At 43.0% G+C, this 13,129-nt stretch overlaps 1 protein-coding gene across 4 annotated transcripts in view; it reads right to left on the bottom strand.

Moving 5' to 3' along the window:
- LOC112995748 (ADP-ribosylation factor-like protein 15) overlaps positions 1-12,810 on the bottom strand; it is a 232,426-nt gene extending 219,616 nt beyond the window's left edge. For 2 of the 4 annotated variants that reach the window (XM_064500774.1, XM_064500775.1), the window contains exon 1: positions 11,836-12,324. Coding sequence is in view for 2 of the 4 variants with exons in the window: in XM_064500775.1 (XP_064356845.1) it covers positions 11,836-11,847 (12 nt within the window). In the remaining 2 variants the exon portion in view is untranslated. Of the gene's footprint in view, positions 1-11,835; positions 12,326-12,705 lie in introns of those variants that run through there. The other 2 variants (XM_026120922.2, XM_064500777.1) reach the window with 2 other exon arrangements.
- Between the last annotated feature and the right edge of the window lie 319 nt (positions 12,811-13,129).

Raw genomic sequence — 13,129 nt, 5'->3', positions numbered from 1 at the left:
CCTCACTGCTAGAAAGTTTCCTAATGTTTAACCTGAGTCTGCTGCAATTTAAGCCCCTACTTAAACACAGGGTGACACATACTTTGATCTGTATTTTCAGTATTTTTCACGACAGATTTTGTAGTGATGGAAGATCAGCCATTACATACAAAGTAAAAGATTATTTTTGGTTGCAAAGTAAATGTGCAGCAGTAGCATACCACTACAGCTTCTCAACATATATCATTAATTTTTATTCTAACCAAGCAAGTGCAGTATTATAAATTGTTTTCCCTTTCAAGTTTGTTCAATACATCCAGGCTTTACTGGATATATTTTATTCATAAGGGAACTAAGCAGCAGTTCAAATTCCACAATGGATACCTGTGGACCATTGCTTCAGTCAAACAGAGCAAGCTGCACCTTAGTTACCTTGCTCATCCATTGATGGGCTTGCTACTGTTGATGTTTTTGAACTAATAAGCAAGCTATTACGGAATGGAGTTCTAAAATTATGTCATCTCCCTACCATCATGTACAGTATCAAGTGAACACTTCCACCATCCATTTCCCAGTAGATATTAAGCTAACTCCTTCCCCAAGCCTCCAAGCCAATACCTAGTATCTGCAATCTATAGCATTAAAAAAAAAATGCTCATTAATTCCAAAGCTGTTATTTGCTTCTCCCACTTGTATTCATACACACACCCCCAAAAAAGAAATTGGCATAACCCCCATATTGTTTCTGTTTAGTTACAGGACAAAATAGCTAATGAGTAAATACCAGGAATTAATTTAAATAATTAGATCGTTAGAGGCTATCATGCAGACTATCACTCTTACCACATATACACTAATGCTGTGATCACCTACTGCTACAATGGGGAATTAAAGTCAGATTAAGAAAACTAACCTTACTGCCCAGTTTCATCCAGCACACAATACAGATTACTTTATGAAGACATTTATTCCTGATATTTATAATCTTTCACTACTTGAGTTTGTAACTAATTTTCCATTACACAACTGGGCAATAAAACAACTCTTGGAGAATTTGCATTTTAGTTACTTACAGTTTAGTGTTGCTTTCTGAAAGGGTTTTACATGGTAAGCATGAAAGTAAAAGAAAAAATCATTTAAAAATATATCTACAGATATTACAAAGAAAGATACCTTGTTTGATTCAACTCTGCAAAGACTTATTTTTAATAGAAGCCAGTTAACATATCAAAACTGAGAAAAGGAGTCTTCAGGTTGAGTAAGTCAAACAAAGTAAGCATGCAGCCCTGTCAATATGCACCCTTCTGCTTAGGCAAACAGTCATCGCAAACATTAATTTCTCCAGCTGGAAATTAAACTCGTGGCTAACATTGATACATATTTTCCAAAACTTCAGTTATTTTAATTATGTGTTGTAAAAATGTGACTTCGTGATGACTTGGAAATACGTCTGCATTACAGCTGTGCAATCTTTCATTCACCACAAGCATTTATTCTGTCCATATTTTAAGCATTCCACTAATTCTGAATAATAGTACAAAACAAGGTTCATTATATGGTGTTGCAGAAAAAAAACTCCTACAGCTCAGACGCCAGTACACATTAGCTTGCAATGCACAAATTCATTGCTAGTAACTAGCTCTACATTTAATAAATACAAAATGAAGTCCCTATCCATAATATTTACAAGAGAGCAAATCTTGAAGAGACTAAATACAGCATGTTCCACAACTGACCACTTACAGTTGAAATCACTGGTTGAACACTGGTCTCAAGATCCTAGATGGGCAAAGGACCCTACTGAGGGGTATCTCAATTAGCTTCTTGGAAAAGAAACAAAAGGTTAGACATCTAACAGAACAGGGGCTAGTAGCCTCATTTTGCCAGCCAACGGGAGTGTTCATCTTGATCTCAGTTTGCCTCGCCATAATCCTAAATAAATTACGGAGTATTCAGTTCCAAGAGCACAAAACACAGAAAGCAATATGAGAAAAGGAAAAGGTTTTTTTTTTTATGGTCATGTTCTCCTTTACCAAGATGAAGATTGAGATGTCCTCCTACTCGTTTATGTAAAAAAGCCAGAAAAATTCTGAGTTCACATGTTTTGAAGAATAATGTGTAAATACCTGAAAGCACACACAACTATACTACAAGAGGCGTGGCAAGAACTTTGACCAAGATTGCCATTTGTGAGGCCTGTGTGCTGAATTCCAAGTAGTACCCTGAATACTCCTCTTGCTGCACAAGATGACATAACCCTTTACCACATGCCATTAATAACATTTCTAATTTAAACTCCTGAAATTCTCTTTTAATACAATTTTTAGGGATAAAGGAAATACAGAAGATTTTCATGTTATCCTTTAATGCTGCCTAGATTTTTAGGATACGAGGCTTCATGTATATAATCATTACAAAAAGAAATCTGAGTTTAGAGACTAGCGGAAACCTGATGCTGACAGAAAGCCAATGATATTTGAACAGGAAATAGGAGTGGTTCCAAGAACGCTCTTGTCATCATAAAAAGTAATCAAGTGGATGCACTAGCGAACAATGCTCTCCCCTCTTTCAGCCAATATTCTCACTAGAATGGTTTTCCATGACAGTTTCCAAGACTGCAATGGTTCATACAGCAACAGATGCAGATTAGCCAACACAAAATTAATAGTTGCATGAACACAGACATTTCTTAAAAATTCTGGACTTTTTTCTTCTTGTCTTGCTGAAATCTGAAACTAAGGAAGTTTCTAGGCAAGAATAAAGCCCTAGTAGGGGAGGCAATGTCATTACTCTGCACTTGACACAAGCTGTCAATTCAGGTTCAGTGTCAGCCGCCTTAGATCTAAGTCATAAATCGTTTAGGATGCACGCCTTGGAAAGCCAATAGCCTCTGTTCACATGTCTGGGCAGCACCTCCAAGCAGAAGGAACACTTTAGCTATACGTCCCTGGAGCAGATTAAGTATTTTCCTAAATCCCTCTGAATCCAAAATCTCAACGCCTGCGCAGTCAATCCAATTCTACCTACACTGGGGAGTGTTCCTGGGCACCGCACAGAATATCTGCTTTCTAAGAGCAATATCCTATTCTGGAACTAAATCTTGCTCTTCCCTCCACAAGGAGGCATGGAGATGCTTAGCACATAGCATAAGCACCAGGACACACAGGGAACCATCTTTCACTGACAGATCCTTCACAGGTTCCAGGAATCACAACTTCAGGATCTCCAAAAGGCTGCAGTCACATCTGAACCTCATGTTTAATATTCTCTAATGCTCTTCCAAGAAACTAGACTATGAATTTGCACACTCATTTCAGTCTCCCTAACATTACTGCACAATGAGACCCACAATACTGGGAAAAAGCAATTTCTCCATGATTTTATGTGCAATCAAGTGCCATCAAGTTCATTTATTGGGAGAAAGGACTTCTTGCCTGTTCACTTTCTCTTCATGATTTCATAGACCTCTGTAATAGCCCTTTCCTCACACCATTCAGTTAGCTCCTTCAGACTGAAGGGCTACAACTACTACTTCATCCCTCCTTGTATGAAAGCAATTGTTTTCTTTTAATTGCCATGTCATCCTTCTCTACATCTTCTTTGGTTTTACGATATTCTTTCCGAGATGATGCAACCAGAAATGCAACACTTAAGATGAGAGCGAACCTTGCATATAAGTACTATCAAAATTGCATTTTCCTTCTTTCTCTTTCCTAACAGCACCCAACGCTCTAGATGCCTCCTTGATAGCTGCCAGTGGTGAGGTAAGGGTCCTCTTTCACCCTCCTGAGTACTGGTGGTATTTTAGAGCCTATCAATACATCTGTATAGAAGGCATATTCCATACAGAAGGCATATTCCTTCTACTCTAAATACATACAACTTTGCATTTAACCACTGAATTTCATCTGCCATTTATACCAATATATACCCCAATAACAAAAGAAGGAGTGTGAATTTTTTCCCAGGTTCAATATGCATTCTTCATTTCTCTCTCCACATCAGACCCTCCACAGTATATACAGTTTATACCACTAGACATGAGCATGAAATTCCCTTGTAATTGCTGCATTCTCCTCTCCCTCCTACTGTCTGCCACAACACTACTATCAACTCTTATTTAAACTTATTATTGACATTTTACAGAAAAATTTACTTCATTTTTAATTGCTCCAAAGTTTTATATCCCTATTAGGGACAAAACCATACAATGGAAGACTGGGCAGTAGTTGCTGTAAGAAATAAGAGTGTAGAAAACAGATGCTTCTTTCATACAAAAAAGGAAAAAAAAACATTTTGCAGACTCACTTTCCCCATGTCAAAAATTCCTACTGGTTCTCGGATGCCACCTTGCTTCCCTTGACTCTCCAACATCAAAAGCTAACATGGTCCTGTGAACAATTCTTTACTTCTACTCCTTTCCCCAAAAAACATACACCACAAAAACAAAGCACTATATAAACATTCACGTTCTTCCTGCTGTTTGCCCTTATAAGCAACAAAGCTGTAGGGCAGGACTGTGTATAAACATAAGAGGACTTGTCAGATAGACTTCCTGCTTTGCGTCTCCTCCTCAGATAGCAGGAAGCTACTTACATCTTTGAGTTGGCAACTAATACAGTCACCTCACCAGGCTGCCAGTGAGCCAAAAGAAAAGTTCTATACTCTGAAGAAATCCGGTACAAGATGAGCCAATTGCTTATCCAACTGCAAATACCCTCTTATTTATATGTCCCCAGAGACTTTTATACAGTAAGACAGTTTGCATTTCAGAAAGTTTTGTTGCACACAAAGTATTATGAGCCAACACTCAAAAAAAATCACAGGATTTTCAATACCGCTTATATTTTCTCCTTATGGCTTTACAGGTGTAGGGGCCCACATTCATGCTTCCAAGTTTGAAGCTATGAGGTCCCTAAAATTGCTTCTTCCGTTAAGCGAAAACTGATATCCTCACATAATCACATAACTTCAGCACGCAGGTTTTATGAGAATAAGCATCACAAGCTGGCAATATTAAAAAACATGAGCTGATGATACTGAAAACAAACCAAAAATAGTAGTCAGCACTGAGTATTAGGAGGAATATGCTGCCCTTTAGATGCAGATTTTCTCACTTATTAAAAGCTTGCATTTCTAACCTTTTGTGAAATTCATCACCATGCTGCCTCAAGCTAGAAGCTCTGACTGAAGAATTTAGGAGGAGCATACTGCAGAACAACATGGGGCCCAACCCAAATTGAACCTTGGGAATAATTCACAAGAATAAATAGGGCTATTTGTAACAGACTAGCACATTTTCAGAAATGGAAACATTTTTGATGTAATAGCATCTGCTATTCCAATGCAACCCTCACCACAGAAGAGGCAAAGTAATTTGATTTTAAGAGTCCTAATTCACTTGTTCCTTCACTGTGTGCATCTGAAAAGACAAAATTTCTGGAGCTGCAATACTCATGTGATTTCACAGAAACTTCTCCTGGAAGTTACGATCACATTAAGGCATTCTTTTGTTTTCCCCAGGAAGCTATATCAAGTTTAAGTGTTTACAACAGCCACCTTGGAATCAAAAGTTTACCTGGGGAATTCAATAATGCTTCCTATTGCGGGATGAACTAATACAAGGTTTCACTTTTATCTCCTGCAAAGGAATTTTGCTCCTCCTCTGCTCACTCATCTGTCTTCAGATGGGCGATTAGGTTCCACTACATTAAGTCACCAATATTTTTATTGCCCATTCTACACAGCTGATAACATCTTTCATTCAGCAAATACTCCCTGCAATACTGGCTAGGTAGATTCTACTAAGGAGGTAGATTTGTTTTTAAGAGCACCTCTCTTTCAGATCTTCAGCCAAACCAGGTTCTCGAACTCTCATACTTACTTAAGACAGAAGCACTGCTCATTCAGGGGAGATTGCTTCCCAGAATTAACTCCATTTGCCATTCCCAGTTGATTTAGATTTGAATGCTACACTGAAATACCAACAGGAACCTATCCATAACAACTGCTTTGGTTTAGGTCTCAGAAATTTGTTTTTAGTTTCTTTCTACATTTTTTGCTGTGCTGGTGCAGCAAGTATTCAGAAAAAGCAGCATTCTCACTTCCAGATAAGGTGACCCTGACTGTGTCTACATTAGCAACTATTACATTAATAGTAGAGCATAATAGTAGCTGGTACTGGAGACCAAGTATTCATACTCTGTATCTTCAGGGATTTTATTTCAGGCTAATTCTGATCTGATCCTGCAGGCTGACTACCTATTAGTTGAGTGCATCTTCCAATCTGATTTAATCCGAAAAGAAAAAAGAAGTTCATGTGATCTGTGACCACTCTGCAATGCAAACCTGGGTACAATAAACAGGGATGACTGAGATTCATTTCAGAAGTTCATATCTGACTCAAACAGTAGTCTAGATGCAGGCACCCTGTACACTAACCAATTTAACACTTGTTTCTCACATTAAGCTATATCTTTATCTTGAAAGCACTGTCAGACTCTCATCCTTGTGCCTAACCAGCTTCCCAAACTGAGGGGTGCTATCTCTAATAGACTGAGGACTAGAGTCTGAGATGGCCCAATAGCTCTCATAGCTACATGAACAAAAAAAAAAATATATATATATATATATATATATATATATATATATGATGAGAGGGAAGTTTATCAAATGGTAAGAGGGCAAGGCTGCACACATTTGTGGCTAATACTGCAGGTGACTGATAAAACACCTATATGTACCTGGAAGGAAAACCCCAGAGTTCCTACTGTGGAATTCTCACCATCTTCCCCTTCTTCAAGGAATACTGATTTATGAAGTTTCAGTAAAGAAAAATTCTAACCTTGAAACAGATGCTTTGATAATGCTATTTGTAGCATAAAAATATTTGCCATAGTCTGCAGAGACCAAACAATGGAACAGGCAATAACGATGGTAAGACAGGATCCAAAATATATCAGAACTATTAAGTGATCTTGATCTATCTTTATTACCACTTTCCAAGTCAAACTCATCTTTGGGTGCAATTAAATAAAAGGGAAGGTCTTAAAAGTATTTTTTCCAGGATAGAAAAGTCACTCAGAAACTTCTTCCCCCTGTTAATAGCATCTGCTATTAAAAAAAAAAAAAAAAAAAAAAAAAAAAAGAGAGAGAGAGAGAGAGAGAGGGAGAGAGAGAGAGAGAGAGAACGAGAGAACATGCACACCACACACACTGTTTGGTATATGCAGCTTTCTGAAATGCCTTGCCCGAACCCTAACTGTACAGAACTTGCATCAAGGGGAAATCATTTCAAGGCCTATTAGTCTAAAATGTGAAAGTTTAGTTTGATTTATTCATAACCCATCCAAATTTTAGCTTCTGTGTGCAAGTATACATAAATAAAATAGTTCCTAACAGCTAATAAATGTACAAAACTATATTAAAAAATCCCAATCCAAGCAACAAAGATACTACTCCTCTAAGAAGAATGTGTGATCTCTTGACCTTGCAACACTTACATTCCTGCTTAACGTCAAGCATGAGAAATACGACTAGTTGATGAGGTTGTCCACGCAACAAGTGCTACCTTCAGCTTCAGGTTGAGATATACTCCTCATTATGCGAGGCTTTGCCCGAGAAACTTTTATATGATGTGAAAAGGTTTGACATAATATATGATACAATTTAAGGATAATTCAAAAGTTACATATTAGCATACTAAAAATACAAAATGCAACAGGTTACCAAATTTATTTTTACAAACTCTCAAGCCAATATAGTCATTTCTTTTTTTTTCCTGAAGTCATACTGATTCAAATTTCTCCATCATCCTTTCAAGTACCTCCCAACAGATCTACACAGATCAGACTGACACATGCAATTTTTCAGTGTAAGATACGTATCTAGCGCAGAGTTGCCACTGAAATACATTGTGAAAGCCTACTCAGCAGCTTAAAATTTGCATTGCAAGTATCACATATAGAAATCAAAGCACTGCCATTGTTTCCCCACAAGTTTCCCAAGTAAAAACTGTAAGACTAGTCACGTGCCATGATCTTCACAAGATGCATCATGCTGTAATTTCTTAAATTAAGCATAGTCTACTGAACATAGGCCAGCCAGTGCAAGTCTATATACACACGATAATCCTTCCAGATACAATGCAGAAAGAAAGAAGATTGTTGCAGATACACCACAGGATTATGTAGTCAGAAAAAAAAAATTTAGTCTATATTCACGCGGCTATGTTAGCATGGTATGGTTTAAAGGAGTTCAATGTAGGAAGAGGAATAAACTGCGAGTAAAAGGTGCCTCTATATGAGAATGGTTAGACTCTTTTCTAGAGGCTGATACAGGCTGTTAAAATGGGAATGCTTCCTATGCTGTTAACAGCATAGGAACAAGATGCCTTCACAGTTCATACAGTACTGCATGTGTAGCATGCACTGTGAGATAGGTTAGGCCTTGAGGAAGTCTCATTTCAAAGACACTTGTGGATACAATAGAAACGCTAAACAAAAATTGAAGAACACTCAGGATATTGTTGTGCTGAAGATTTACAGTTTTAGAGACTGCAAAAAATTCCCATGCTTCCTATGCTGTTAAAAAACCACTACACACTTAACGCTAAGTAGCAATTCCAATATAAAAATAAAGCTAAGATCAGGCCCAAAAGCCTCTTCTAGTTATTCAAGATATAAAGACCACTTCTACCATTCTGTTACAATGCAAAACCAAACCATAAGGCCAAAGAAGGTACTCTTCTAATATCAGCACTAATATTTCAAAGATCAAATGGCCTTAGCCATAAGTCATGGATCACAACAGAGTAGGAGAGGTTCTGTATAGATTCCATGTATCCATCCTAATAGATGAACTTCAGGACAACAGACCATGATCTAAGTTGGCTACAACTGACTTGGCTCTGAACAGGTTCCGAACATCTTGAATATCCCACTGATAATTGCAGGTGCTGCAAATGTTCAGTATTTCTTTGGATCAGCTCCTTAAAGGAGAAGAAAAAGTCTATCAAAAATGTGAATGCACTGACATTTTCACCATAATCCTTTATGCTTAAGGAGACCTCCAAGATGTTTGGCACTATCAGGAAAAGAACCCTCCTGTGAAAGTCTGGAAAGAGACCACCAAAGGTAGACTCCACGCGGAGAGGGAATGACTCCTGAGTCTGTGCTGCAGCAAACCTCACCAGTTACTCTAGCTTTCTTCCACTGAACTCCCTCATTTTACCACACTGCTAATCAAAACTTTACCTAAAGCTCTGGCAAGGCACTACTGCAGCCGGAAACAACTGCATCCTTAGCGCTGCTGGCTGCTTCACATTAAAAGCAGTGGAGAAAACCTCACTGCCTCCAGGCTGCCACACCGGTGCTCAGTGTGAGGAACCAGCAAAGGGATGCCTACTTGGGTTTTGAAGCCTACGTAGGTGAGAGATTCCACCATAAATGCCTAAGACCTAGATGCCTAATACTTCCTTAACATATACACCTTTTTGCTACTGCTCTTACAAAAATAAGGAGGAGCTGGTTCCTCTGCATGCCCACACTGTAGCTGCGAGTCTTGCATCAATAACAGCAGGCCCATCTTTATTCTAGGGCAAACTGTATCAACAGTTTCACCCTCTAGGCTGCAAATGGGCTGTAGAAAATGACTTGCCTAACTTCCCACCAATTTTTTTTCTTCTTCTGTCAGAGCATTTTCTAAGATGCCTGAACTGATTGTCCTTTACCAGAAAGAACCATTTCATTTACTATAATTAAGAGAGAAAGGGCAAGGAGGGCCAGCCACATGCAATCTGTGGAGACAAGGACTGGAAGTGGAAGACCTCTGTATAAATGCAGGAGAACATATCTGACTTGACCTGCCAAACAGAATTTGTTTCCATATACACAAACACAAAGAATTAAAACTTTCTTCTACTATTGAGAGTTGATGCCAGGTGCAACAAGCACTCCCAAAATCAAAAGACTCCTTCTACAGTGTAACAGGTATGTTCTTCCTAGTAAGAAATGGTGGCCTGTGATAAATGAAGGCATCCTGACATCTTGGACTGCCCTAGAGCTTCAGTAGACCAGCATCCTGTTTGAGCCATAGTCCCCAAACCCTTGCTTTCATCGTTTATAAAAATTAGCTTAGCTGATTTGTAGCAACCTTCACATAATAAGATGCCTTCACGGTTCATACAGTACTGTATGTATAACATGCACCGTGAGATAGATTAGGCCTTGAGGAAGTCTCATTTCAAAGGTACTTACAGATATAATAGAAACGTTAAACAAAAATTGCAAGAACACTCAGGATATCATTGTGCTGGAGATTTACAGTTTTAGAGATTGCAAAAAAAGAAGGCTGAAACAGGAAAGAGTAAAGGAGTAAGGAAAGAAAGAAAAAAGGAGTAAGACAAAAGGACAAAGGAATAAGTAAGAGTTGTAAGAAAAGCAGCACAACAAAAGAGGTAAAGGAATAAGAAAGCACAAAAAGAACTTAAAAAAAAGTAGAGATATTTAACCTCTCCCCCCTAGTTAATATGAAAACATGCCCTCAGTTTTCAGGGCTTATTAAATTTATTGTTCTCCGACTGGTTGGCCTTCAATGCAACGGCCTGCAGCAGTCACAAAGGTTAATGCAAGCATTTCAAGAAGTACACAAGACGGCCAGTTTCATCTGGATATCAGTTTATAAAGGAAAAAAATCTAAGGAACAGCTCCAGGCTCTCAAGACGCTGCACTTAGTACACAGCAAGTTTATTATCAGTATTTCATTAACTAGGTCTTAAAGAGAAGTTTACCTGCCACTTCAACCACATAGGACTGACTGACACTCTTTCTCAGGAAGGAAAGACAAACAGACTTTTTGATATAAGCAGAACACCCCCAAAATAGGGGGGTGCTCACACAAGAATAATGTTTAAATTAATATATAATATATTTCTGACTTCATTGATTTCATCATCACAGAAGGAGAAGCCAGCCACTGCCACACAGCCCTCAACTCGATATGGCAAAGTCACCACACAAATCTTTAGAACGAGCATCCCAGAGATTTTGTTGACTGGTCAATGAGCCTCTCTCAAAAGCCTACAGCCTCATGTGAAAACAACAAAAAGGCTGATTCTAGTTTCTGACTCCAAATACTTCCTGACCGGTTGCACCAGACACCAATATTGAAGAGCGATGAGCAAGCAGAAGAGCCTGGCTTCCTATTAACCTAGCTTACTCCTCGTAACACTGCACAAACTAAGAAGGAGCAAAAACTGGTGTTCAAAAAGGAAAAAAAAAAAAAGGAAATTAAAAAAGAGAAAAAAATCTGGGGTCATGGGGTGTACCTACTACAGCCTCCCCTTTTTACATAAAGGAGGCCAGGCAGGCAAGCACCGCGCTGCAGCTAAAACGGGCACTCATCACGCCGCAGGGCCACGGCGCTCGTTTCCTCGGCAGCGGCCCGGGCGCGGCAGCCTGCACGCCGGCGGCGACCCCAGCCTGGAGCGCGCCGCGATACCATCTCTCGCGGCGAACCGAGGCAGTGCTCATTAAGGAGCCATAACGGGCTCTCCTGCACGCCGCGCCGCCGGGGCGCGGAGCCGCTCGCGCCCAGGGTGGCAGTTGAGCTCATTCAAGCGTACCCTGCGCTACTGCACTTAGGGGAAAACAGCGGCCGAGGTCGTGACTCCGGCAGCCTAATAGCCGCCAAATGAGCGCGGCTGCAGCACCCTTTAGCAGAGCCGCGCCGCTTTATCGCCCTTTAATAGCCCGCGCCGCCGCCGCAGCTCCCCTCGGCGGCGCGGCCCGGCCCGCCCCGGCCCCCGCGGGCGGGCGGCGATGCCCGACGGGGCCGCCGCGCCGCGCCGGCACCTACCAGGTAATCCATGTACCGGGCGGCGCCGGGCGCCGTGCCGCCGCGCCGCTCCGCGGGGCTGCCGCCGCCCACCGCGGCGCTGTGTCCCCGGCGCCGGGGAGCGCCGCTTCCTGCCGCTGCCGCCGCCGCCGCCGGGCGCCCGCGCAAGGTGCGCGGCCGGGGGAGGCGCGGCCGCCGGGCGCACGGGGCAGGCGGGCGGGCGGGCCGCGGCGACGCCGGGGGGTCTGGGGGCGCGGCGCTGCCGCGGCGGCGCTGTCAGAGCCGCCCGCGCCCGCTGCTGCCCGCTCCGCTCCGCTGCTCGCCGCGGCGCGCCGCAGCGGCCCTGCGCGCGGGCGGGCGGGGCGCGAGGCGGGGGAGGGGCGCGCGGCGGCGGCGCTCGCGCCGGGCGGCCGCGGCACAGCCAACCCCAGCGCGGCGCCCGCAGCGCCCCGGCCTCGGGAACGGGGAGCGCGGCCCTGCCCTCCCGCGCGACGTCACCGTCAGCTGATCGCACACGTGGGGCGCGCGGAGGAAACTCTTAAAGGCGTACGCGCGCCCTGCTGCCCCCCTCCCTCGACGGCGCGCTCTGCCTCCGCCCGCACCCGCGGCGCGGCCCGGCGCCGCCGCTGCCGGGAACCGGCACGGCCGCGCCCCGGCGGCGGCAGGGCGCGCTCGGAGCCCGTGGGCGGCGGCCGCGGCCCTGGGGAGGGACGGGGAGATGGCGTCGGGCGGCCGGGGCGGCTGCGCGGCGGCGGTTGAGCCGGCGACCGTTACAGCGGGGCGCGGGGCGCCGGGGAGGGAGGTGGTGCTCGGCGCCGAGCGCAGCGCTGCCTTGCCTGTAGCCAAGGTTGCTTGTACTCTACGTTAATAAATGTTGTAGCTACCAGGTACCTCGGTTTTCATGGGGATGTCGATGTGCCAGCGAAGGTTTGCCCCTGCTCCCCCTCCACCAGACGGGGCTTGTTGAAAGATGAGTGCCTCGCAGCTACCACCTGGCTCTCTGTCACAGGCAGCAGCGAGACTGCGTATCCCCTCCCCCATTTTAAAGTATTATCTATTTGGAAGCTTCTGGGTGGACTGGGGGAAGCTGTACAGGCGCAATTGCTTCGTGCTGGTGCGGTACATCCGTTGTAATTTCGTCTATACAAACGTGTAGGCGCAGGCGCTGTACTGCAGCAGGCACAAGGCAGGCGAGGCCGTACACGCGTCGCTGTGATTTGGTGGTATGCAGCAGCTCCATCCTGGATATCTAGTTTCTCTATATAATCCATAGGAAAATTTAATTGCCTCAAGATGGAAAATGCAGAAGCCTGTG

Source organism: Dromaius novaehollandiae, chromosome W (assembly GCF_036370855.1).
Source record: "Dromaius novaehollandiae isolate bDroNov1 chromosome W, bDroNov1.hap1, whole genome shotgun sequence".
Classification (NCBI taxonomy): domain Eukaryota; kingdom Metazoa; phylum Chordata; class Aves; order Casuariiformes; family Dromaiidae; genus Dromaius; species Dromaius novaehollandiae.
Note: the sequence above shows the minus strand (reverse complement) of the source record. Positions and strands in the feature narration are given on the sequence as shown.